The sequence below is a fragment of the Oryctolagus cuniculus genome, chromosome 15 (genome assembly GCF_964237555.1).
Source record: "Oryctolagus cuniculus chromosome 15, mOryCun1.1, whole genome shotgun sequence".
NCBI lineage: Eukaryota > Metazoa > Chordata > Mammalia > Lagomorpha > Leporidae > Oryctolagus > Oryctolagus cuniculus.
Window position 1 is genome coordinate 907,433 of NC_091446.1, and position 22,712 is coordinate 930,144.

At 61.4% G+C, this 22,712-nt stretch overlaps 1 protein-coding gene across 25 annotated transcripts in view; it reads right to left on the minus strand.

Moving 5' to 3' along the window:
• Positions 1 to 22,712, minus strand: part of JAKMIP3 (Janus kinase and microtubule interacting protein 3) — a 91,932-nt gene that overhangs the window by 21,577 nt on the left and 47,643 nt on the right. For 12 of the 25 annotated variants that reach the window (XR_011382177.1, XR_011382181.1, XR_007913021.2 and 9 more), the window contains exons 3-11: positions 15,840 to 16,337; positions 8,905 to 9,120; positions 7,594 to 7,713; positions 6,930 to 7,076; positions 6,415 to 6,546; positions 4,679 to 4,714; positions 3,949 to 4,008; positions 1,397 to 1,525; positions 676 to 804 (exon numbers count right to left, since the gene is read on the minus strand). Coding sequence is in view for 10 of the 25 variants with exons in the window: in XM_070057055.1 (XP_069913156.1) it covers positions 676 to 804; positions 1,397 to 1,525; positions 3,949 to 4,008; positions 4,679 to 4,714; positions 6,415 to 6,546; positions 6,930 to 7,076; positions 7,594 to 7,713; positions 8,905 to 9,120; positions 15,840 to 16,337 (1,467 nt within the window). In the remaining 15 variants the exon portion in view is untranslated. The remainder of the gene's footprint in view (positions 1 to 675; positions 805 to 1,396; positions 1,526 to 3,948; positions 4,009 to 4,678; positions 4,715 to 6,414; positions 6,547 to 6,929; positions 7,077 to 7,593; positions 7,714 to 8,904; positions 9,121 to 15,839; positions 16,338 to 22,712) is intronic. The other 13 variants (XR_011382183.1, XR_011382182.1, XM_051830090.2 and 10 more) reach the window with 5 other exon arrangements.

Genomic DNA, 22,712 nt, shown 5'->3' on the forward strand with positions numbered 1-22,712 from the left:
TGTCCCCGTCCCCTCGTCTCCAGAGGCCGTCCTCGGCCCAGCCCCTGACCTGCAGTGCCTCTCGGGCTGTGGGGTGGTTGAGGCAGTGGGACCCAGAGAAGCCCCGGGCCCCACAGCTGCTTGCTCCCGACCTGCACAGGGAGGGAGGGTCGCCATCCAGTGCTCCAGCCATAGCTGCCACGTCAGCTGCCCCTGGGAAGTGGGGGTTCAGGCTGGGCCAGCAACCTCCCTGAAGCCTGGAGCCTGTGCCGTCTCCAGTGGCCAGCAGAGGAGGCCTGGCAGCCCCACGATGGGCAGGAGGCCGGCACGCTTGCCCAGCAGGGCAGGACACAGCAGGCAGCGTCCGCTCAGCCCTGGCAGGATGGGGGCAGCCTCAGCACCTTTGCAGAGCAGCTCCGTGCTGCCCCTCCCTGATCCGGGACTCAAGAGCCCCACGGCAGCAGCTTCAGCGGGAAGGTGGCCTCACCTTAGGGTCCCACAGGCCCCACGGCCACGCCACGGCCCCAGTGGGGAGAAACACATGCCCATCTGGGACACACCCAGCTGTGGCGAGTGTCACCCAGGACCAAGGGCAACTGCAGGAGGGCAGGGCCCAGCCCTGACGGTTTGCTGATGTGGACATCCCAGCCAGGGCCACAGGCAAGCAGGAAGGGACAGAATAGAAGCCTCTTAGACCTTAACTTCTCGCTCTGCGTCCAGCGTCCCTCCGACCTGCTCCTGTAGCAACGCATACGCTCGCTGCAGCGCCTGGTACTCCATGGTCAGCTGCCGGAACCGCAGCTCCGTCTCCTCCTTGGCCACGCCCTGGAGGGGCGCACCACATGCAGAAAGACCCAACGTCAGCACAGCCTACTGCCGGCCAGGGCCCCGGTTCTCCCCAGTGAAGACCCTTGGAGGGGTCCTGCTTGCAGCCCAAGGGAGCAGTGACCGCCTGGGGACCCCATGCTGTTTGGAAAGGTCGCCTAGAAGGCAAACCCTGAGCCCCTGTGGTAGACGGCTGGACCAGGGTGTGCCCTGTGGGCAGGTGGCTGGGCCGGGGCTCAGCTGGGGCTCCCACATGCTGGCCAGGCTCCCTGGACACAGTGGCCCCTCGGTTACTGATGGGGCTCACGCGTGGCCCCACTCTGAGCAATGTCCCAGAGGAGAGCTGGGCTCTGTGGAAGGGGCAAAGCCTCCAGGGACTCCTCCCCACAGGACCACCCTGGGCTCGGTCTTGTGGTCACCTGGATGTGACCTCTCTGCAGTGGCACCTGTGGCCTAGGGACAAGGCACAGGCAGCTGGGTCTGCTGCTGCCTTAGAGGGCCCCGTGGACCCCTAGGGCAGTGGGTGCCGTGTTTAGGAAACTCCAAGCCCAGCAACTGTGACCCGGCCCCACCCTCAGTGTCCCCCACTCACCTCCTCCAGGTCGTCATCTGGGGTGCACGGGGTCTGGTCTGTCCTGTCAGTTTGGTAAGAGATGGAGGAGCCGTCGGATTCCAGGGATGCTTCCTCATCGTATCCAAAGAAGGTCTCCACAACGACCGGCTTCGGGGCGAAGGCACTGTGTTAGCACACCCTGGCTGTGGGGACCAGGGCCGTGGGCCACCCTCGCTGCGTGGCCCCACCCCACACCCCCGTGTGTCACCACTCCCCCCGGGAGGGCACTCCTGACTGGGGACTGGGGAGCCAGCGGGGAGCGGGGAGCAGGGAGGGGCCGTGTGCAGGACGATGTCACACAGGACAGCGGGCACCGGCCCTGGGGTGTGGCCACTTTGCAGTCACACGTCTCTGGTATGTTTTAAAGTACTGATGCCTTCAGGAGGGAACAGAAGCAGGAGAGGGTCCTCGCTGGTGTGAGACCCTGCCTCCAGGGACCCCCAGCTCGCCTCACGCCTGTCCCCAGAGACCTTAGGGCTCCCTCCTCTGGGTTTTAGAAACAATGCAAGATCTAAGAGCTGACCCCTCCTCTCCGTCCCTCTCAGACCCCTTCTTCCCCCCACTGAGAACCGCCACTGGCCATGTGGCCCTCGGGGCAGTCTTCCTGGGAGCCTCCTCCCTGGACCACACAGCTGCCCCAGGCCCTGCTGCCGGCCACACTCCTGCAGGCCCCTCCTGGTCACCCCCAGTCTCCAGGCTCCTACTGCTCAGCTGAGCTCAGCTCCTCAGGGAAAAGCTCTCTCCCTAACCTCCCCACAGAAGCGTCCAGAAAACAGCCACTAGACGGCACCAGCATAAGGTTCTTCATTGAACAGCCAGCCCCTCTGGTCGCTGGTTGTCCAGAACCTCCCATACAGTGGCCCAACTCCCTGCAGTCACATGGGTCACCCAGGTCCAGTCTGTCCTAGGTACACCTAAGATGTGTCGTGCGCCTCCTGGAGCTGCCTCCAGACTGTGATTCACTCCTCCTGAAACATCGGCCCTGCAGCTCTGACCTGCTAACCCGGGGGTAAAATAGCAGTGGCCCCACAAACAGCCTCCTAACTGCCTTGCCAAACTAGGGTAAGAGTAGGGAAGGACAAAGGACGGGCTCAGCGCCTGCATGGGCAAATAAACTGTGACTTCCTCTGGAAGGCGCCGGGCCCTTTGGTTTCTGTCTTTGCCCCTAACACCCTGAACCCCACCTGTCACCCATCTCCACTCCTGTCCTTACCCCCACCTGTCACCTAGGGCCACTCCTGTCCTGACCCCCACCTGTCACCCAGGGCCACTGCTGTCCTGACCCCCACCTGTCACCCAAGGCCACTGCTGTCCTGACCCTCACCTGTCACCCATCTCCACTCCTGTCCTCACCCCACCTGTCCCCCATACCCACTCCTGTCCTGACCCCCACCTGTCACCCATCTCCACTCCTGTCCTCACCCCACCTGTCCCCCATATCCACTCCTGTCCTCTCCCCCACTTGTCTCCCATACCCATTCCTGTCCTGACCCCCACCTGTCCCCCAGGTTCACTCTTGTCCTGACCCCCAACTGTCCCCCAAGGCCACTCCCTGTCCTCCCCCCAACTTGTCTCCCATACTCACTCCTGACCTCACCCCCACCTGTCACCCATACCTACTCCTGTCCTCTCCCCCACTTGTCTCCCAGGTCCTCTCCTGTCCTCACCCCACCTGTCTCCCAGGTCATCTCCTGTCCTGACCCCCACCTGCCACCCATATCCACTCCTGTCCTGACCCCTACATGTCACCCATCTGTCCTTACCCGCGCCTGTCCCTCAGGTCCACTCTTGCCCTGACCCCTGCTCACTGGCCCTTCATGTTCTGGTCCGTGGGCCTTGCTGACCCCCAGGCTAGATTCCCCTGTGGCCCGGTGCTCTCCCTCTCTGTACCAGGGCCTTGAGTGAATCTGGCTCATGTGACTCCGCGGTCTCTGTCCCACTCGCTCGGCTTCCCCCACTCCCTCCTCAGCCCAGGGGAGCACTGGACACCTGGGGACTACGGGAAACCAGCGGCCTCCAGGTAAGTTCTGAACTGCAAAGATCCCGAGGAGAGAGAGGCCCTCGGTCAGCTCCTGCCCAAGGCCCTGAGGCTGAGGAACAGCCAGCGGCTGGTGGAGGCCCCACAGACGTGGGTTTCACATGAGGCAGGAGAGTCGGGTCTGGGGGTTTCTCCACAGCTCCCACCGTGGACATCACAGGTCCAGCTCAGGACTTCAAGTTCCCAGGGACACAGCTTGGCCGTGTAGGGCTGCAGCAGCGGCAAACACGGCTGGGACAAGGGTGCATGGCCCCCACCCAGTGAGGGTCAGGAATGCAGACAGCGACACCCAGGCTGCCGGCCAGTGTCCCACACAGGGAAGCAGGTGCCCCTTGCTGCCGTCACCGTGACTTCCTGGATCCCCTTGAGGATGCCAAAGGAGCAAGGCTGGTTTCTGAATTTAACGCTGTGACCTGTTTGGGTCATTTGGTAGGAACACGTGAGTGATGACGAAAGCACTGCTTTTCACATGCAGGGGGCGTGTCCCCCATACCTTGGGGAGTTTTGCCATCTTCTTCCTTTGCTTCCGCAACCTTAAGAGCTTATCGCGTTCCTGCAAAGCCCAGCGGAGAGACTTCCTAAGCAGCTGACCCTCTTCACACATGCAGCTCAGGATTTCTGTCCCCGCACACAAGTCGGCGTCCACTGTGCCGTGCACACCACCTGGCCCTGGCATCGCTCCCGTGCTCTCCAGGCCTGGCCAAGGGCCCACGGCGGGTGGGGGGTGGGGGCCTCTGAGCTCAGGCACCACCAGCTGTCCTTCAGGGACAGTGTAGGGGCAGGTGTCTCTGCAGAAACAGCGTCCACCCCTGTGTGGACACCGCCTCCCCAACCAGGAAACAACGCTGTACTTTCAGGGCCCCAGAGGGGACCAGCCAGGCCGAGACTGCCCATCGGTGCTGGCCAGGGAGAAACCCATGCAGCAGTGGGCTCCGGGCATCAGAGAGCAAGAAGGACAATTGTTGGAGCAGGTGCTGTCTCCCTGGGGCAGCAGTGCCCCCACCTCCCCCCAGCACTGACCCCCTCCCGTCCCAGGACAGAGCCTTCTTCCTGGCTCCTGTCTGACCTAAGCCCTGGTTCTTGGGAACCATGGCAAGGGCTGGGCAGTGGCTCAGCGAGTCCACCCCAAAGGCTGCAACGGCCACCTAGGAGCCTCAGCACAGAAGAGGCCCTGGGACACCTGGGCTGGGAAGGGGGTGTGGGGGACGGGGACTGGTACTCACTAACACGCTCTTCACGTAGCCAGCAGTCTCGAGGGTCTAGGAAAGAAAAGGCAGGGCATGGGCCCGCTGAGGACCCTGCTCCCAGTCCCTGCCCTCCTCTGCAAACCCAGAGCCCTCGAGACCACGCAGCCTCGGCCCTGAGCAGGCGGCTTCACCCCAAGTCCCCAGGGGCCCCAAGGGCCTCTGCCTTGCTGGTCAGCAGGGGAACCTGGAATGAGGAACACTGGTAACTGACCAGGATCTCATCCTTTTCTCTTGCAAATGTCCACAGTGGGTGTGAAATCAGATGGGGGAGGGACGGCTCCAGGTGGGCGGGGTTTCCCACCCCGAGGCGGCCCCATTCACTGACAAAGAGGCCACCACTTGCTGGCCACACTGCTCAGTGACGGAGGGGACACCGATGCCCTTCAGAGGTCACAGAATGAGGAAGTCTTCCAAAATGACCTCCCATGGAGGCTGCTGAACCCCAACAAGAAGCAGGAGGGGCCCAGGTCAGGGAAACTGGGAAAACTATGCTGGGGGAGGGCATAGAACAGGACAGTCACTGGCCTCACAGTGGCCCCCAAACTGACCAACTAACCCCTGAGGCCGTGAACATGATGGATTTGGAAATGGGTCTTTAGGAGGCCGAGACAAGATGGCTCTGGGTGAGGGTGGGGTCCTATACCCCATGTCAGGGCCCTGTAAGGAAAGAGGAGGGTCAGATGGAAGAGGGGGTAGTCAGGGGGAGACAGAGGTGCAGGTTGGGGTGAGGTGGTAGCAACCAAGGAGCCAAGAGGGGTTTCCTGGGGGAAGAAGAATGGCTAGAACTTCCCCAGAACATTTGGAGGGAGCGTGGTCCCACGGTCTCCTTCACTTTGGAGCTGTGGCATCCGAACTGGGAGAGACAGACGTGGCTGGGGCGTCGTGAGCCCAGAGTGGGGGACAGCAGACGTGGCTGGGGCATCATGAGCCCCGTGGGGGACAGCAGACGTGGCTGGGGCATCGTGAGCCCAGAGTGGGAGAGAACAGGTATGGTTAGGGCGTCGTGAGCCCAGAGTGGGGGACAGCAGACGTGGCTGGGGCGTCATGAGCCCAGAGTGGGAGAGAACAGGTATGGTTAGGGCGTCATGAGCCCCGGGGGGGACAGCAGACGTGGCTGGGGCGTCGTGAGCCCAGAGTGGGAGAGAACAGGTATGGTTAGGGCGTCGTGAGCCCCGGCGGGGACAGCAGACGTGGCTGGGGCGTCATGAGCCCAGAGTGGGAGAGAACAGGTATGGTTAGGGCGTCGTGAGCCCCGGGGGGGACAGCAGACGTGGCTGGGGCGTCATGAGCCCAGAGTGGGAGAGAACAGGTATGGTTAGGGCATCGTGAGCCCCGGGGGGGACAGCAGACGTGGCTGGGGCGTCGTGAGCCCAGAGTGGGAGAGAACAGGTATGGTTAGGGCGTCGTGAGCCCCGGGGGGGACAGCAGACGTGGCTGGGGCGTCGTGAGCCCAGAGTGGGAGAGAACAGGTATGGTTAGGGCGTCGTGAGCCCCGGAGGGGACAGCAGACGTGGCTGGGGCGTCGTGAGCCTCAAGTGCAGTAGTGTGTGGCAGGCCCCACAGGAACTGGCAGGCCACATGAGGAGATGCAGGGAGCAGAGGTGGGGTAGCCAGGACCACTTGGTCACAGGTGCTGCCCACCCTCTCCTGCCCCTCCCGCCGGGCACGCATGGGCAAAGCTCCCGGTGCTGAGCAAACCGTGGCTGCCTCACCTTGGAGAGCTCGTCGATGAGGCTCTGCTGCTCGGCAATCTGCACTTTCAAGAAGTCGACTTCTCTCTCGTCCTGGCTTTGGTCAAGGTCGTTTAAAGAGCTGGGTCTTCGTATGATGCCGGCTCGCTGTCTCTGAAAGCAGCAGATGGCACACGTGAGTGGGGAGGCAGCCCCCTGGCAGAGAGAGCTGGGGGACCCCTCACTCAGCCTGCAGGGGTCTGGGCAGCTCACAGCACCCCTAGAAAGCCTGGCCGTGACGGGGACCACGCCAGCCCCTGGGGGTGGGGGCTGCGGGGGCTCCTGCCCTACCCGGGGCTTGTGGTGGAGAGGGTGCCCCCACATCGCTGCACACTTGCTTCACGGCCTCTGGGGCCTCGGGGCCAGAAGCAGCACACAGGGCACTGGCCCCCACCCTGTGGTCTGGCTCAGGGGCCACGACAGGAGTAGAGCTTCCACCCCTGCCACGGTAGAGCTGTGGACGGACTGGGGCCGCCCCAGCCCCCGCAGGCCCTTACCATCTCAAGGTTCTCCTGGGTGATGAACTTCAACTTGTTCTCCATTCGCCGCAGAGCATGAGACAAGTCTTCATTTTTTCGGGTCAGGCGTTTGTTTTTGTCCAGCAGTGGCTTGTACTGACTCTCAGCTTCTCGTAAACGCTTTAGCTGAAAGACAAGGCTCATTACGCACGGCCTCTTTTTTAAGAAACAGAGACTCGGCAAGTGGACGGCTCAGCTCCTGACACAGGAAGGCAGAAAGCGCAGCTCACGCCCAGGTGGGCCCCAGCCGGCCGCTGCCCTCTACGCACGGGGGGGAACTGGCCCGAGTGCCATCCCATGCGCAGACAAGGAGCAAGTCAAAGGCCAGCAGCCTGGGCTCCACGCTCCATTTACCAAGAGGAACTGTGGGCAGAGAAATCGCCCAGCCCACCGACACTCAGCTGCCCACTGGCCCCTGCCTCGAATCCGGCTCCCTGGAAAGGCAAGGTCCCCACGCCTCCCGCATCAGGGCAGCTCTGAAGGTGCCTCCCCGAGACACGGAGCAGGGATCAGCCAAGCAGCGCCAGGGGGCCCGACCTACCCATCGCCAGTCTGTCACTAAAGTTCTACTGGTACACAACCCAAGGCCCCAGGCGCACGGCCGCTCCTGCACTGCACAGGAAGCCCGCTCGGCCGCGCTCACCAGCTCGTTCCTCTCCTCCGACAGCAAGGCGTTGCGGTCCTCCAGCTTGCGGATGATGGCGCTCAGCTCTGCGATTTTAAGCTGGAAGCGCCGGGCATCCTTTTCATCCAACTGCTGTTCCTAAAACAAAGACCAACTGCAAAGAACTGCTCCCGCGCACCACACGCCGACGCTCTGCCAATCCCAGCGTCACCAACACCGAGACACGCCCGCTCCGGCCCTGGCTTCCCCGTGGCTGCTGGGTGGTGAGGGTCCCTGGGGAGTGCCCTGCCTGGAGCGGCGTGCGTGGCACCCACACTCCAGGACGGGGTCAGCAGGAGCAGAATGTGCGGGGTATGCAGATGTGGAGGGCCGGGGTGTGCGAGTGTGGGGGCCGTCCGCCAGACACCTGGACCGGCTCTGCGCCCTCCTCTGCCACCGCTGGGCTGCACCTTCCAGGAAGGGTCTGGGTGTACGCGGAGCACAGGGAAGGACACTTGTCACAGACCACATGAGCTCAAGGGGCGTGCTCCCTCAGGAGTCTCTGAAGGTCACCGGGACTCCACCCGAGAAGCAGGGAACACAATTTCCATGCAGCTACATCTCGCTGTAGAGCGGGAGGGGCTGGGTTAGTCCAGCTAGGATGGTTACAGAATGTCATTCTCTGTTCTCCAAATGTCACTGGCCTAGGGCTGGCTCAGCTCAAACGCAGGTTTGTCCTCAAAGCAAACCAGCAGGTGTCTAGGAAGGCACTGGACACGGCTCGAGTTCCTCATTCAACAGGTGCAGGAGAGGCTAGCGACCCAAGACCCAGAGGGACCTGCACCGAGGGGATGATGAGCGTAGGTCCCCCGGATAGTCTAGAACCGCAGAGGAATGTGAATGAGGAGTGGTGATGAGGAGACAGGCAGCCGCCCCAGCCCGTGCCACTGCCGGCAAACCCCATGCTGTCATGCGCAGCCCGAGGAGGAGCAGAAGGGACGCGGTCTCACGCAAAGCAGGTGGGAGGTGACTGTGACACGGGTGCAGAGGGGAGCCAGCAGGCAGAGGCTGGTGCGTGTGGAGGTGGAGTCATGGGCGCTCATGCATGGGAGCAGGTGCATCACCCAGCAGCCCGGGGCCAAGGGCACTTAGCCTTCAGGGAGGCCACAGCAGAGGTGGTGCCGGTGAGGGAACAGGACCTGGGGTTCTTTAGCTATCTGGCCAGAGTGAGCCACACTGAGGGCCCCAGGGTCTGGCCGGAGGGTGACCCTGGGACGGGGGCTTGGGCTGCGCTTGGCTCTAGGGAGTCTCACAGCCTGGGACGGCCGGCCGAGGCCTGGGGGTGCTTACAGGGCTTCCCGGGTGGTCTGAGGCGTCTCCTGCACCGCTTGCATAAGGAAGTTCCCGTCTGGGGCTGCCCAGGTGCCGATCAGCCTCTCTGACCTGGGAGAGCCGCTCATCTAAAGCCTCCTTCTGCAGCTGCAGTCTCTGAGCGTGCCCGGCTTGCGCCCCTAACTCTCTCTCCAGCACGAAGACTGCTCTGTCCTTAAATCTTATCTCCTCCATCTACAAGGAGAACAGAACACAGTCACACACGCAAGCGAGGATGGACCTGCAGTTACCACAGAAATGGGAGAGGGCATGAGGCGGGGACGCCAGGAGGGAGCCCGGTCTGCACCTTGGGCATGGAGCTCCTCCCTGGTGGGCCGCAGGCTCTGGGTGTCCCTGCACAGCCAGCCTGTGCTGTCCAGTAGGATCCCACCCGCTTCCCCCGGCCCCCCGTCAGGACCCCCAGCGTCCATGGGGGCTGGTGGTGTCTGGATGGCTGAGAGGAGCATTGAACAGAGCAGCGGGACCCCGAGTGCCCACACCTGACACCTGTGGGCAGAACTGGTGGGTGGGCTGAGCATGGTGAAGGGGACCCCCACCCTGGGCCCTGCACCTGCCCCTGAGGTGACAGCTAGGCAGGTCAGGGCAGTGCAGGGGCCACCACACCCTCCTTCTGCCGCTCCCTGCTCCGAGGCCACAAAGCCAAATGCCCCACAGCTGTCTTCAAGTGAGGCTGCATTTCTCCATCACTCTCACTGGGAGCCAAGGTTTAGGGGTGGGGTCCCCTGGACCAGCAGGCCACAGAGGCAGAGATGGTGCCCTGTGCATCCACTCTGACCTGACCTCTCCACCCTCCCTGGAACGCACTGCCTTGTGCTGAGCCTGTGAACCGCAGGGAGGAGCTGCCATGCCCAGCTGCCACGCCCACACCACCCCAGACCCCCACGTGGCCGGGGGAGGCACTGTACATGGAAGGGAGGCAGAGAGGACCCAGCAAAAGGTGCCACACCTACAAGACCATGTCTTGAGGACAGTTTTAGGCAGATTTTTAATAAACAGGCCAGAGTGGGGTACTGTGCTGCTTCACTTGCTCATTAAAGTGAAAATAAGCTCAGGATGCCTAATCAGCCCAGATCGCAGAACCACGACCAAACTCAGACCTTTCACTGCTGAGTTCCCACTGGCCGGAGGACTCAGTAGTGCTGGAGGCAGCAGCCTGTTTTCAGAGAAAACAGACAGTGACAACCGAATCACAGGCAGCTGTGGCCAACAGCCTGGCGTCTCCAGCTCACATGCAGACACTCCAGCACACCCTGTTCCTTTTGCCAGGAAACCAGCAGGCAAGGCCTCACACACAGACCCCTCCCCGGGCTTGTCCAGCGGGTGGGGAGGCAGCGGACCTGCCCTGTGGGTGCTACCGCATAGGCCAAGGGAGCTCCCTTGGGAGTGGGGACCAGGATGTCTGTAGACCCCCGTCCCACCTGTCAGCCAGAGGCCCGTGGGGGAAGGAAGACTGAAACTCAGGACCCCGGGCACACCCAGGTCCAGAGGCGCCCTGTCCGGGGTGTGGCCTGTGCACCCCCACCCCTCTGGGGTCACTGGCAGCTGTGGCCACCCTGCCTGGGCTGACGAGGCCCCTGTCAGCTCACAGCAAGGGCCCTGACCCAGGCCTCCCAAGGAAGACGACACACAGAGGGACCTTCACCACCACTCTCGGGTGCACAGAACAGGAATCGGCGGGTTGGGCTTGTTAAAATTAAGACTGCGTTCATCAAAAGGCATCCTTGGGAGATGCCTGTGTGATGCAGAGGCGTGGAGAAGACAGGTGCAAAATGTGCATCTGACAAAAGCCTGCGTCAGGAATACAAAGAATTCAGAAAAGTCACTAAGGGAAGGACAAGGAACCCACTGTACAATTGGACAAGAGATGTGAACAGACACCATAGAAGACACGCAGACGGCCACCAGGAGGGCGAGGCTGCAAACAGGTGGCCGGCCTGTGACGTGAGGGGGACGAGGCTGCTGGGGCCGGGGTGGGTGGAATCATTCACTCAAGGACGCTGGCAGACAGGCTCAGCACCTGGCCTCCTGCCGGCCATTCTCGCAGACACGGGAACACCCAGGGAGAAATGGTGCACACAGCCACATGGAGACGTGACAGCAACGCTCACAGTGGGGGACAAACCCACCACGGCGGATGTGTGCACCGTGCCGCCTAACCACGCCCCCAGGGAGCATCGCCCAGGGAAGGGGTCAGCATCCGGACCACGGCAGTGAGCACGGGCTCTCCCTCAGACGTTACCACTTGGCTTTCCCAAAACTGTCAGAAACCCGGACGTGACGCATGCCTGAGCTTCAGTCTCCCGAACCCCAGCTTCGGGGCCTCAGTGCACGGGGTGTCTCAAAGCTCCCAGTTTTCCCAAGCAATACGGTCAGTGGTTGTCCAGCCCGGGAACTGGTGTAAGTTACTCCTGGAGGGCCAGGCCTCCAGCCATGAACAGTGCAGGGGGCACTTCCTCCTCCAACTCTACCCCTCCCCCACCTCACCAGTGCAGGGGGCACCTCCTGCCTCACCCCGCCCCCTCCCCCACCTCACCCATGCAGAGCCATCAGCTAAAGCAGCCAATGATTCGGCCTGGTCAGATGTGGGTGCCGTGAACTCATGTCACCCCTGGTGCCTGGGAACACTGCAGCACCCCTCTGGATCGGGCCAGGGCCCCTTGACAAAGTTTCTGCTGCCCAAGGGTGAAACGGAAGCCTGGCAGGGCTCTGCAGGTCCCCCGTGACAAACAGCCCTGCCTGTGGCCAGCCTCTCACCGGAGGCAAATCTGCCCTTAAAGCTGAAACGCTCAGAACATAAGGTCAGGCGCCACATGTGATTACTCTGTGTCTTGCATTCTGTTCTACTTCAGCCGCTGCCTACACACCTGGGGACGTGGGATCGCATCACACAGCACAGTAAGAGAGACGGGATACTGGCTTCTGTCTGCAATTCTCTGGCTTCACAGAATGTTTTAAATGGTCTTACATTTATATATTTGAAAGGCAGAGATAGAGAGACAGAGAATCTTCCGCCTGCTGGTTTGCTCCCCAAATGGCCACAACAGCTGGGGTTGGGCCAGGCCGAAGCCAGGCTCCTGGGACTCCGTTTGGGACTTCCTGGCGCCTTCTCTGCTGCCTTCCCAGGAGCCTTGGCAGGAGCTGGACTGGAAGTGGGGCACCAGGACGTGAGCCGGCGCCCACACAGGACGCCAGTGTCGCAGGCAGCAGATTCACCTGCAGTTTCTAGTGACAGCATGAGCTCTGAGCGTGTAGGGCTGCATCTCCATAGACCTCTCCTGGGTTGGTAGCAGGAAGCATCAGTGCGCCCACAGCTGCTCCTAGAGGCCAGGCACGGCCCTGATGTCACCATGGGTGCCCCTGGGCAGGCTGGTCAGGGGTAGGAGACGGGTCTCTGCATGAGCTCACAGAGGGTCATGTTGGGGGCAGCCCTTAGCAGTCTGCCGCATGGCTTCAAAGGGAGGGGAGACAGACCTGTCTGGACACAGCTCCCTGTCCTGCCACGTGATGTCCTGTGCCAGCATGAAGGCCATCGCCAGATGCGGCCCCAGGCCTTGCACCTCCAGGAACCACCTTCTTTCTTTATGAAGTTAGCCTGCCTCACGTAATTCAAATGTCAACGAAAAGCTGACACAGCAGTATGCAGAAACAGGACTGACAGCTATGTACTGATCTTGAATCCTGAGCTGACACAATCACATACAGAAATACAGCCACTGGCTAGGTATTGACCTTGCATCCTGGAGCTTTGCTGAGCTGACTGAACGTTCTGCTCCCTTTAAAGCTGATACCTTAGGAGGCTTTGCGTCCAGAGCCAGGCCGTCAGCGATAGCAGACAGAAGTTCCCACTCCTTTTCCTTCCAGAGCCTTCCATTTTTTCCTTCTGCCTTTTTCTACCAACTCCAATTCCTCTTTGGGGAAAGGTTAAAATAGAGAAAAAGGAGAAAAAGTCCCCAACCAGATGGCAGAGTTTCTGCCTATCTCCCCGCGCGTGGCGAGGCCTCTGCCCTCACAGAGCCCCTGGTTAGCGACCCCAGCTGGGGACATGCATGAGGAAAACCCTCCAACCCGACAAGAGAGCGGCCAGAGGGAGCTGGAGTGAGGGCGAGGAGGGAACAGGAACACCTTGCAGAAGCAGCACAGAGCGATGGCCACCTTCACGGGGGGAGCTGAGAGCGCGGGCACCAGAGGACTTGATTCAGACTCAGAACACACACTGCGGAGAGTCAGACATGAGCTGGCACAAAGAGAAACGTCCAACACAGAGGTTAAAAGAGGAAGCTGAAGATGCTGTCTATAAACAAGGACAACAGGGGCCGGTGCTGTGGCGTGGCGGGTAAAGCCTCTGCCTGCAACACCAGCGTCCCAAAGGGGCGCCAGCTCGAGACCCAGCTGCTCCACCTCCGGCCCAGCTCCTTGCTGATGGCCCGAGGAAGCAGTGAAGATGGCCCAAGTGCGTGGAGACCCGGAAGAAGCTCCTGACTCCTGGCTTCAGCATGGCACAGCCCTGGTCATTGTGGCCATTTGGGGGAGTGAACTAGTGGGATGGAGGATCTCTCTCTCCCTCCCTAACCCTGCCTTCAAGTAAATAATAAATAAAGGGAAGGAAGGACGGAAGGAAGGAGGACAAGAAGCTGAGGCTGGTGGGAAAACCGGCACCTTGGGGTCTGAGGTCCGAGGAACAGGCATACTGGGAGGAGAGGGGGAAGAAGTGCTGGTTGAGGGACAGGCCTTCGGGATGAACGGGCTCCCGGCCGCCACGCGAACAGAACAGGGGAACGAGGCTGCAGGCCCTGGGCTCCCGTGACCCTGGGCGTGGGGGGCGAGACCAGGAACGGGAAGGTCATGAAGCTAACGGCAGCTCTGAAGTCAGGAGACGGTGCAGCGACAGCTCCAGTGGCAGCCACGCAGCACCACACCCCAGGAGGTGTGCGTCTGGGAAAAACACCACACACACAGGCTCTCCCGGAGCTGCTCCCCAAAATGAGAGGCCACGCAACCAGACACAGAGGTGTGGAATGGAGGCCTCTGGGGCCCTGGGGGGCTGGTTTTGGGCTGCACAGTCAGGACAAGACAGGGTTCCCTGGGGCCAAACAGTTCCAAAACAGGAACTGTGACGGGCCTGTGGAGATTCGGGTGAACGCGACAGACGCTTAGGAACTAAAGTGCATGAGAAAGCTCCAGAGGAACCAGCAGGGTAGGAGGGCAGTAACGTCGCCACGGCCCGATGTGAGCCTCTGATGGCCACCCCCAGTCAAGCTCCGAGGGCTGCCTCAGTTTCTCTTTTTGGCCTCTCGACCTGCTCTCCGCCCTCCTCCCCAGGCACTGTGGCCCCAGGATCACACCCACACCTGCCACCCTCTGCCGCCACCTGCCGCCCAGCCTCTGCTGGGTTTGGCCGAGGGGAGGCAGATACTGGCCCACTCAGCTCCCAGGCTGCGCTGGAGTCGGTGGCAGCCGGGCTGCGCTGGAGTTGGTGGCGGCTGAGGCTGGCTCCTGGCAGCCGCGCTCCTGGCCCCATGGTTGCCCTTCTCCAGTCTCCCCCCAGGCCTCCTGCTGAGACAGGGGCCCCCCCCACACACAGCCCAGGGAAGGTGGGGAGGCCGACCTAGGGAGGGAGGGGCTGCCTGCCATGGCACAAACACTTGGTTGAGGCAGGGAAATCCACAAACAGAAGTTGAAGATTCAGGGGCCGGCGCTGTGGCATAGCAGGTAAAGTCACCGCCTGCAGTGCTGGCATCCCATATGGGTGCCAGTTTGAGACCGGCTTCTCCACTTCCACCCAGCTCTCTGCTGTGGCCTGGGAAAGCAGAAGATGGCCCAAGTGCTTGGGCCCCTGCACCCGTGAAGGAGACCAGGAAGAAGCTCCTGGCTCTGGCTTCAGCACAGCTCCAGCTGTTGCGGCCGACTGGGGAGTGAACCAGACAATGGAAGACCTCTCTCTCTGCCTCTCCTTCTCTGTGTAACTCTTTCAAATAAATACATAAATCTTAAAAAAAAAAAAAAAAAAAGTTGAAGATTTAAAAATCGGGAGTAAGTTCCGGAAGAACCAGCTAGTGGAGCAGCAGGTAAGTCGCCTCTGAGGCCCAGATAGGCGGTGAGAAGGGACAGCAGGGCCCATAGGGACGACGGGAGCGGCTCTGTCGCACGCGCTAGTGAAGAGACAAGGCCTCCGTCTAGAGGAAGGCCAAGTCCAACCATGGAGAGTGAAAGGCCACAGCGAGTGCTGCTGCCCTCTCCAGGGTGGTCTCACAGCAGGGGCAGTGGCCCACATCCTCAAGTCACGTCACACCTAAGACCAGGGGCAGATCTGGGGTTGCTGAAGGTGGCCCTGCACACGAGCTCTGGATAGACGGGGTGGGGAGGACGGGGCCGTCAGGGCGGGAAGATCTGGGGTCCCCGCGTGCAAAGGTGTTCGCCAAGGACTTCCCTGGTGGTGGCAGGGACAGACACTTGCTCTGGCAGAGCGGCTGGGCGGCAGACTTTGGACCCCAAGTGCAGGCATGCTGGCTGGAAAGATTGCTGCCCACCTGCACAGGGCGCCTCGGTGCCCAGGGGGCTCCAGGTGCTGGAGTGGGGCCGGCCTCGGAGGCAGAGCTGCGTCCCCACAGCAGGGGGAGAATCAGCTGTGGCCAACCCCCAGGACCCCCGCAGGTCCTCCGCTCCTAACACCGAGGCTCTGGGACAGTCAGGTTCGCCCAGCAAAGCTGCCATGGTCTGACCACACTGGCCCTGAAACTACCTCCTGGGGGCCCTGTCTAGGAGCAGCGCCCTCGCGGGTGGCAGCACTCGCGGCACTGTGGGTGCTGGACTGTGTGACCGTGCGGTCTCATGTTCCAGCGTGTGAGCGGGCGTGCCGAGCAGGGATGACCAGAGCCCGCCCGCGCCCCACGTACCAGCCTGCGGATCTCGCGCTCACACTCCTTCTTGATGCGGCTGATCTCCTCCTGGTGCAGGTGGTACACGCTCCGGATCTCCGCGGCCTTGATCTTGTCGGCCTGGATGACCAGCGTCAGCGCCTCCTCCACCTGCTTCTTGGCCCCCTTCAGCTCCGAGATCTCCTGCTGCATCCTGACCTTCTCCACCTCGAAGCCCTTCTTGGCCTCCTCCTTGGCTTCGCACAGCAGCACGGTCTTGACCTTGTCGGGCGCGCCGTCCCGCAGGGCGTGCAGCAGCGCCTGCAGCCGCTGGTTCTCGTTGTCCTTGATCTTGATGACCCTGAGCAGCTCGGCCTCGTGCTGCCGCAGCAGCGTCTCCCGCACGGCCTGCAGCTCCTTCATCTTGTCCTCGTGCAGCTTGGCCTTGAGCTCCGTGAGCAGGACCGCACTCTTGTGCTGCTCGTGCTCACGCGCCTGCCGCAGCTCCTGGTTCTTCTCCCGCTCCACCTTGCTCACCTGCAACAGACACCAGCACTCCCGAGACCCGCAGGCACGCTGGGCGGGGACTCGGCCGCTCGTCTCTGCAAACAACGAGTGTCACCCTTGGAAGTGTGCATGAAAATCCAACGTCAAACCTAATCGTGCACAAGCAGGGGTGCTCCGCGGGGAGCTCAGCTGGGGCCCGGGAAGCGAGGGGCGGACACATGCGTCCACCTGAGAACAGGACAGGCATGGAAGGCAAACCCAAGGCCCTGGACGACTGCCCTGGGAACAGGGGCAGCTTTCCCCTTGGACACAGCCCCAGGGCAGGGTGCACCCTGGCCGGGGACTCTCAGGCCAGCTTCGTCCCCTGCCTTCCGCCCCATCGTCCCCCAGCCTAATCTCAGCGGTGCTGTGCTCACAGCCACGAGGCTGGACGGAGGGTGGCTACTCTACAGGTGTCAGGGACACCAAGGTTTCACTTGACATTGTTTCCCTCAGCTGCTCAAGCCATTGGCTACATGATCACCCCATGATCCGCAGAATTACAGAGCAGCTGAAATCTAGATTCACCCTAGGAAATCAGGACAGTGCCCTGTGGTCACACGGAGGTCACCCTGGCTGCCTCTGCCACGTCAGGGCCCTGGCTCCAACTCCGAGTAGCTGGGCTCCCATGGCACCGTGGTCTTAGACGCATGGGGATCTCCTGCCCTCGGCAGCACAACAGACAGTGCTGACACCCTCCCCCACGCCCCCATGAGATGTCAGCCTCCTGTCCTGGACAGCTCCTCCCCCACTCACCTCTCTCTCAGGTGATGAGCGACGAGCACTGTCCAGGTGCTGACAGGACCCTGAGAAGGACGGCCACCCAGGGCCCTCTCTCATTCAGCCACAACTCCATGGCCTCCCACAGCTCCACGGCTGCACATCCCTGCTCCCTCTCCCAGGGCTATGAGATCTCTCACCTCACCTCCTGTTCACTGCCACCTCCCCTGCAGCCTACTCTACACAGGAGACCTCACCCCTCCCCATCCTCCTACCAAGTGCACTTTGTACAGGGGAGACCTCTCACCTCCCCTCACTCCCCCTGCAGACCACTCTGCACAAGAGAGACCTCTCACCTCCTCTCACTCCCCCTGCAGACCATTCTGCACAGGAAACCTCTACCTCCCCTCACTCCCCCTGCAATCCACTCTGCACAGGAGAGACCTCTCACCTCTCTTCACTGGTCCCCCCGCCATGGTCCACTCTGCACAGGAGACCTTTAGAAGCACAATGCCCATGGCTTGGGTCCCAGGCACCCCCCCACCCTGAGTGGCTCTGGCGCCTCTTACAACACAGCAGGGGCTCCCAGGGCACAGGGAAGTGGGTCTCAGCCCCTCCGGCTCCTGGTCCCGGCCCAGCAGTTCTGCTCCTGGCATCATGTTCTTCCCCTCAGCTGTCTAAGCTCTAATCCCACACAGCCTGGGCGCCCCCAGCCTCTGCAGACTCCCAGGGCCCCCTCAGTGGTCAGCCCGACCGGCTCTCCTGGGGCTGCACACCCTGGAGCGTGCTCACGGACTGCCTGGCTCGTTCCTCCACTGGGGCTGTTCTGTCCCCTCCCATGCTGGACACGTTCTCTCAGCAGCCTCACTTGCTGTGACTTCCCCATGACGACACTGGCCATCCTCTTCTCCTGGGGGTGAGCCCTCAGGCTGCCCCTCAGGAGTCTCCCAGCCATTTACTGCAGAGAAATTCCAGTCCCGGCGCCCCACAGTGCAGGAAACAGGGCCTCACTCACTGCTGGGGTGAGTGGACTCCGGCAGAGCGGGGCAGCTGCCCTCGCACTAAGGGCAGCCTTGTCCTCCAGGTAAAGCCGAGCTCCAAGAGGAAGACCCAGCCTCGTCCGTGTGTGTTTCTTGGCCATGGGGTGGCTCACAGAGTCCAGGGGAGGAGGAAGGGTCTGGGGGCAGCCGTCACACAGCTGGGCATGGCAGAGCCCATGAGACTGGCCTTACCAGGAGCCCCTGAGTCGGAGCCACCAGCGAGGGTGGGAGAACTGGGCAGGGTCAAGGGCCAGATCCCTGCCCCCTGGCCAGCGCTCAGGTCACAGCACACAGCATGGAGGGCCGGGCTGGGAACCAGCACCCCAGGGGCCTCCTTCCCTTCCGGCCGCCGGCCACCAGCAGCTGGGGGATACTCAGTGCAAGCCTTGCCTGCACTTCCTTGGGAGGTGCTGCTGCCAGTGTGGGCCAAGGAAGTGCCAGGACAGGGCTCTAGGAACCGCGATGCTCCGCCCATCAGTCATGGCTGAAGGATGGAGGCTCCGCCCACTGACTGTGGGGACTCAACGAGGGAGGGGGCCTCCACCCACTGGCCACAGGGACCGAGGGATGCAGGGAGGTAACCCGAATGAGGAAGAGGACGTGTCAGCAGAGAAAAGGCCGTGGAAGCCGTGGGTTCCTGTGTTCACGAGACAGAGCGCCCAATCGCTCGGACTGGGGGAGAGCGAGGCTACATGGTCGAATGGAGAGAACACACCGGGCAGGCCAGGCTGGCGGCTCGGCAGACAGCAAAGAGCTGAGTGCGCAGTCTTTCCTTGGACTCCCTGTTGTTTTTTTAAGATTTAGTTATTTGAAAGTCAGAGTTACAGAGAGAGAGGAGAGGCAGAGAGAAAGAGAGAGAGAGAGAGGTCTTCTACCCGCTGGTTCACTCCCCAGCTGGCCACAATGGCTGGAGCTGTGCCGAAGCCAGGAGCCAGGAGCCTCCAGGTCTCCCACGTGGGTGCAGGGCCCAAGCACTTGGGCCATCTTCCACTGCTTTCCCAGGCCACAGCAGAGAGCTGGAATGGAAGAGGAGCAGCCGGGTCTCAAACCGGCACCCACATGGGATGCTGGCACTGCAGGCGGCAACTTTACCCACTACACCACAGCGCTGGCCCCAGAATCCCTAGGTTTTTAAGGGAGTCTCTTTATCCCCTCCCCCTCTCCTCTAGGACAAAGGATGGGGAGTCCTAGGGAAGTTTGCTGGGTGAAAATAAGCATATCCCCCCGCCCAGATTTCCCTTAGGGCCTCTGTGGAGGTTGTATTGCCCCATGCTATCAGGTCAGGTAGTCCACTTGGTCCTGAGGAGAGAATTCTCCTGGGAGATTTCCACAGGGGAAGGGCTGGGACCACCTGGGAGGTTATCAGGGTCTGGGCAGGCTCTTCTCACACACACACAGGTTAATCCTGACTTCCTACCTAACAGACGTGGCCCCAGGGCCCCACTGCCAGCGCTGCTGTCAGAGCTTCCGGCACTGGACACCTGGGCGACGCCGGCAGCTGCCTGTCTGGGGCCTGCAGGCGCACGTGCGGATCTTGTCCATTCTCAGCCCTGAGGTGAAGCGCAGGCACCTGTCACCTCAGAAGAGCGACATGGTCTCGCCAGGGACACATGGGTTTATGGATGCCACTCACCCGACCGCACTCTGCTGCCTCTGCTCTCCGGGCTCCAGGACACGGCCAGGGTGGGCACAGGACCTTCTGCCCTCCTGCCTCTCCTTGTGTTGTTTGTCCTCGCGGCTATGGAGACAGGCTGGGAACCCCGAGGAGTGCCTGCCAGTGCCCCAAAAGTCCCCTTTAGGAGACACCTGATGTGGTGCATTGCAGGTTAAGCACTGCCTGGGGCCTGCATCCTAGGTTCGAGTGCCTGCTTAGAGGGCCAGCAACTCGTGTGTCAGATCCAGCTTCCAGCTACTGTGCCCGCCAGGATGGGGCCTGGCCCCTGCCACCACACGGGAGACCCTGATGAAGTTCCTGCCTCCTGGCTTCAGTCTGGCTCAAACCAGGCTATTGTGAGCACTTGAGGTGTGAACCAGTCAACGGGCGGAAGAACTCTCCCTCCCTTCTCACTCTTTCAAATAAATAAATCTTAAAAAAAAGATGCCCAAGACAGAGTCCCTCACACCCTAGGGTGAGCTCTCACCACACGCCTGGCACCGTCTGACCTCTCAAGCATCTAACATGGGGTGTGCATCAGGCTCGGCTGCCCAGCACTGCAGTCTCAGGTCCAGACAATGCACGAGGTGCCCCTGCCCCTTCTTTCACGGGGAGTCAGGGCAGGGGAGCCCCCAGCCCCCTGGGAGTCTGCTGAGGTCAGCAAGTGTCAGGAGGCCCCAGCACACCAGGACCAGGCTGGTCCCGGCCCAGCTGCCTCCCCTGTGACCGTGTGGCTCCTGAATCATCACCACCGCCACGGATGCCACCACACGCCGTGGCCGTCCTCCTCCTGCACCTGCCGGCCCCTCCCTGCACCGCAAAGTCCCCACTTGGGTCCTTTTCCACTGCAGCCTTGCGTCCCCCACAGCGCAGCTTCCTGGCGCTCCACTAGGCGCACCTGCTGCCCGCTGTGGACTCCGCTGTCAGACACTCTGTTTCCAATCTTTTCACTATGTTTCTTCTCCTTACAGATTTAAAAACTTTCTAAGTTTTTTTTTTTTTTTTTTTTTTGACAGGCAGAGTGGACAGTGAGAGAGAGAGACAGAGAGAAAGGTCTTCCTTTTGCCGTTGGTTCACCCTCCAATGGCCGCCGCGGCCGGCGCGCTGCGGCCGGCGCAGCGCGCTGATCCGATGGCAGGAGCCAGGAGCCAGGTGCTTTTCCTGGTCTCCCATGGGGTGCAGGGCCCAAGCACCTGGGCCATCCTCCACTGCACTCCCTGGCCACAGCAGAGGGCTGGCCTGGAAGAGGGGCAACCGGGACAGAATCCGGCGCCCCGACCGGGACTAGAACCCGGTGTGCCGGCGCCGCTAGGTGGAGGATTAGCCTAGTGAGCCGCGGCGCGGGCCCTAAAAACTTTCTAAGTAATCAAACCCCACCTCGTGGCTTTTACCAGGGGACTCCAGGGTCTGCGGGAATGGGATTAGCACGGCGTTTTCCTCGCACGTCTCTGAGCCTTCTGGAGACCCCTCACTAAGTTTTTGATCTACATGGAAACCACACTGGAGTCAGTCCTGAACAAATAAGCTTTGAATCAGAGATCCGCCAGGCGTCCCAGTTCCATTCACAGCACAACCCACCCTTCCTCTACTTCTCTGAAAACTACTTTTACTCACCAAGGTTCAGACAGAAAAACGTCACGACAGGGATTCCACACAGCCCATTTAAAATGCGGGACTAAAACCAAAGGCAGGACAGAGGCAGGGGCTGGGGCGCTGGACGCCACAGCCCACAATCAGCTGCTGACCCAGCTTTCTGCTGATGCACCTGGGAGCCCCTGCCCCCCATGGAAGACCAGGATGGAGCGCCTGGCTTTGCCGGACCCAGCCCCAGGTGTTGCCTCTGTTTGGAGAGTGGACCGGCAGATGGAAGACCGCTTCTCTGTCACTGTGTCTTCCCAGTAAAACTAGCTACCGAATACACCAATCTCCTAGAAAGGCAGAACCGAAGGAGCTGGCTGGGGAGGGGAGGGTCTTTCAAAGCCTGGTAGTGTAAGTGACCTCTGACCTGGAAATCTGAGCTGTTATGGGGAAGGCTGAGGAGATGGAGGGAGGGGATGCAGGCAGGGCCAGGGAGGCACTGCAGACACAGGGCAGACCCAGGCCCCAGGCCTTGCCCAAGCTCCTGCTGGGAAATGTTCTCCCTGCACAGCCCTCCAGCGGAAGGCAGGACTTCCCTCTTTAAAATTCCAGACCCGGGCTTGGCACTAAGGGCTGAAAAAGAACACAAGTGAGCACAATGAAGAGCCAGGGAAAAGGAACCTGCCCGAACGCCCACAACCTGGAAGACAGGCCGGTGGAGCCTTCCGGAAGCTGCTGCACTGTGGCTGCCCTGCTGGCCCTCCCTGGCCTTCTGGATAAATACCTAAATGCCCCACACGACACCTTGCACTCTCCCCTAGGTCACGTCCCCCGGTACTACCCCAGGACCCACATCCGAGGCGCAGTGCTCCCCGAGACACAGCAGACCCCTGCTCAGCCGCCCACTGGCGACCTCTGTTCAACCGCCCATGGTGGGTCTCTGGGGTGAGACCCTCACAGCACAGCCCCCTCATGAGGCTCCCCGCCCAGACCCCACTCAGTAAAGGCAGCCCCATCCGTCCACGTCAGGCCTCGGGTCCTCCCAGCACGACCCAGCATCTTGCCTGTGTCTGTCCGTGGCTGCCACCATTAGCCAGGCATGGGGACCTGAGAGATGCCCCAGCCACTCACTTTGCTTTCCCCTACCCTCCCCCTGCAGCCAAATGGTATATTTAACATCAGCATAGTTGAAATGACAATCAATAAATCTTTAAAAGGTGGGGGGACAGCACTATGGTATAGTGGGTAAAGCCGCTGTCTGCAATACCAGCATCCCATATGGGTGCCTGTTAAGTCCCGGCTGCTTCACTTCCAATCCAGCTCTCTGCTGTGGCCTGGGAGTGCAGTGGAAGATGGCCCAAGTGCTTGGGCCCC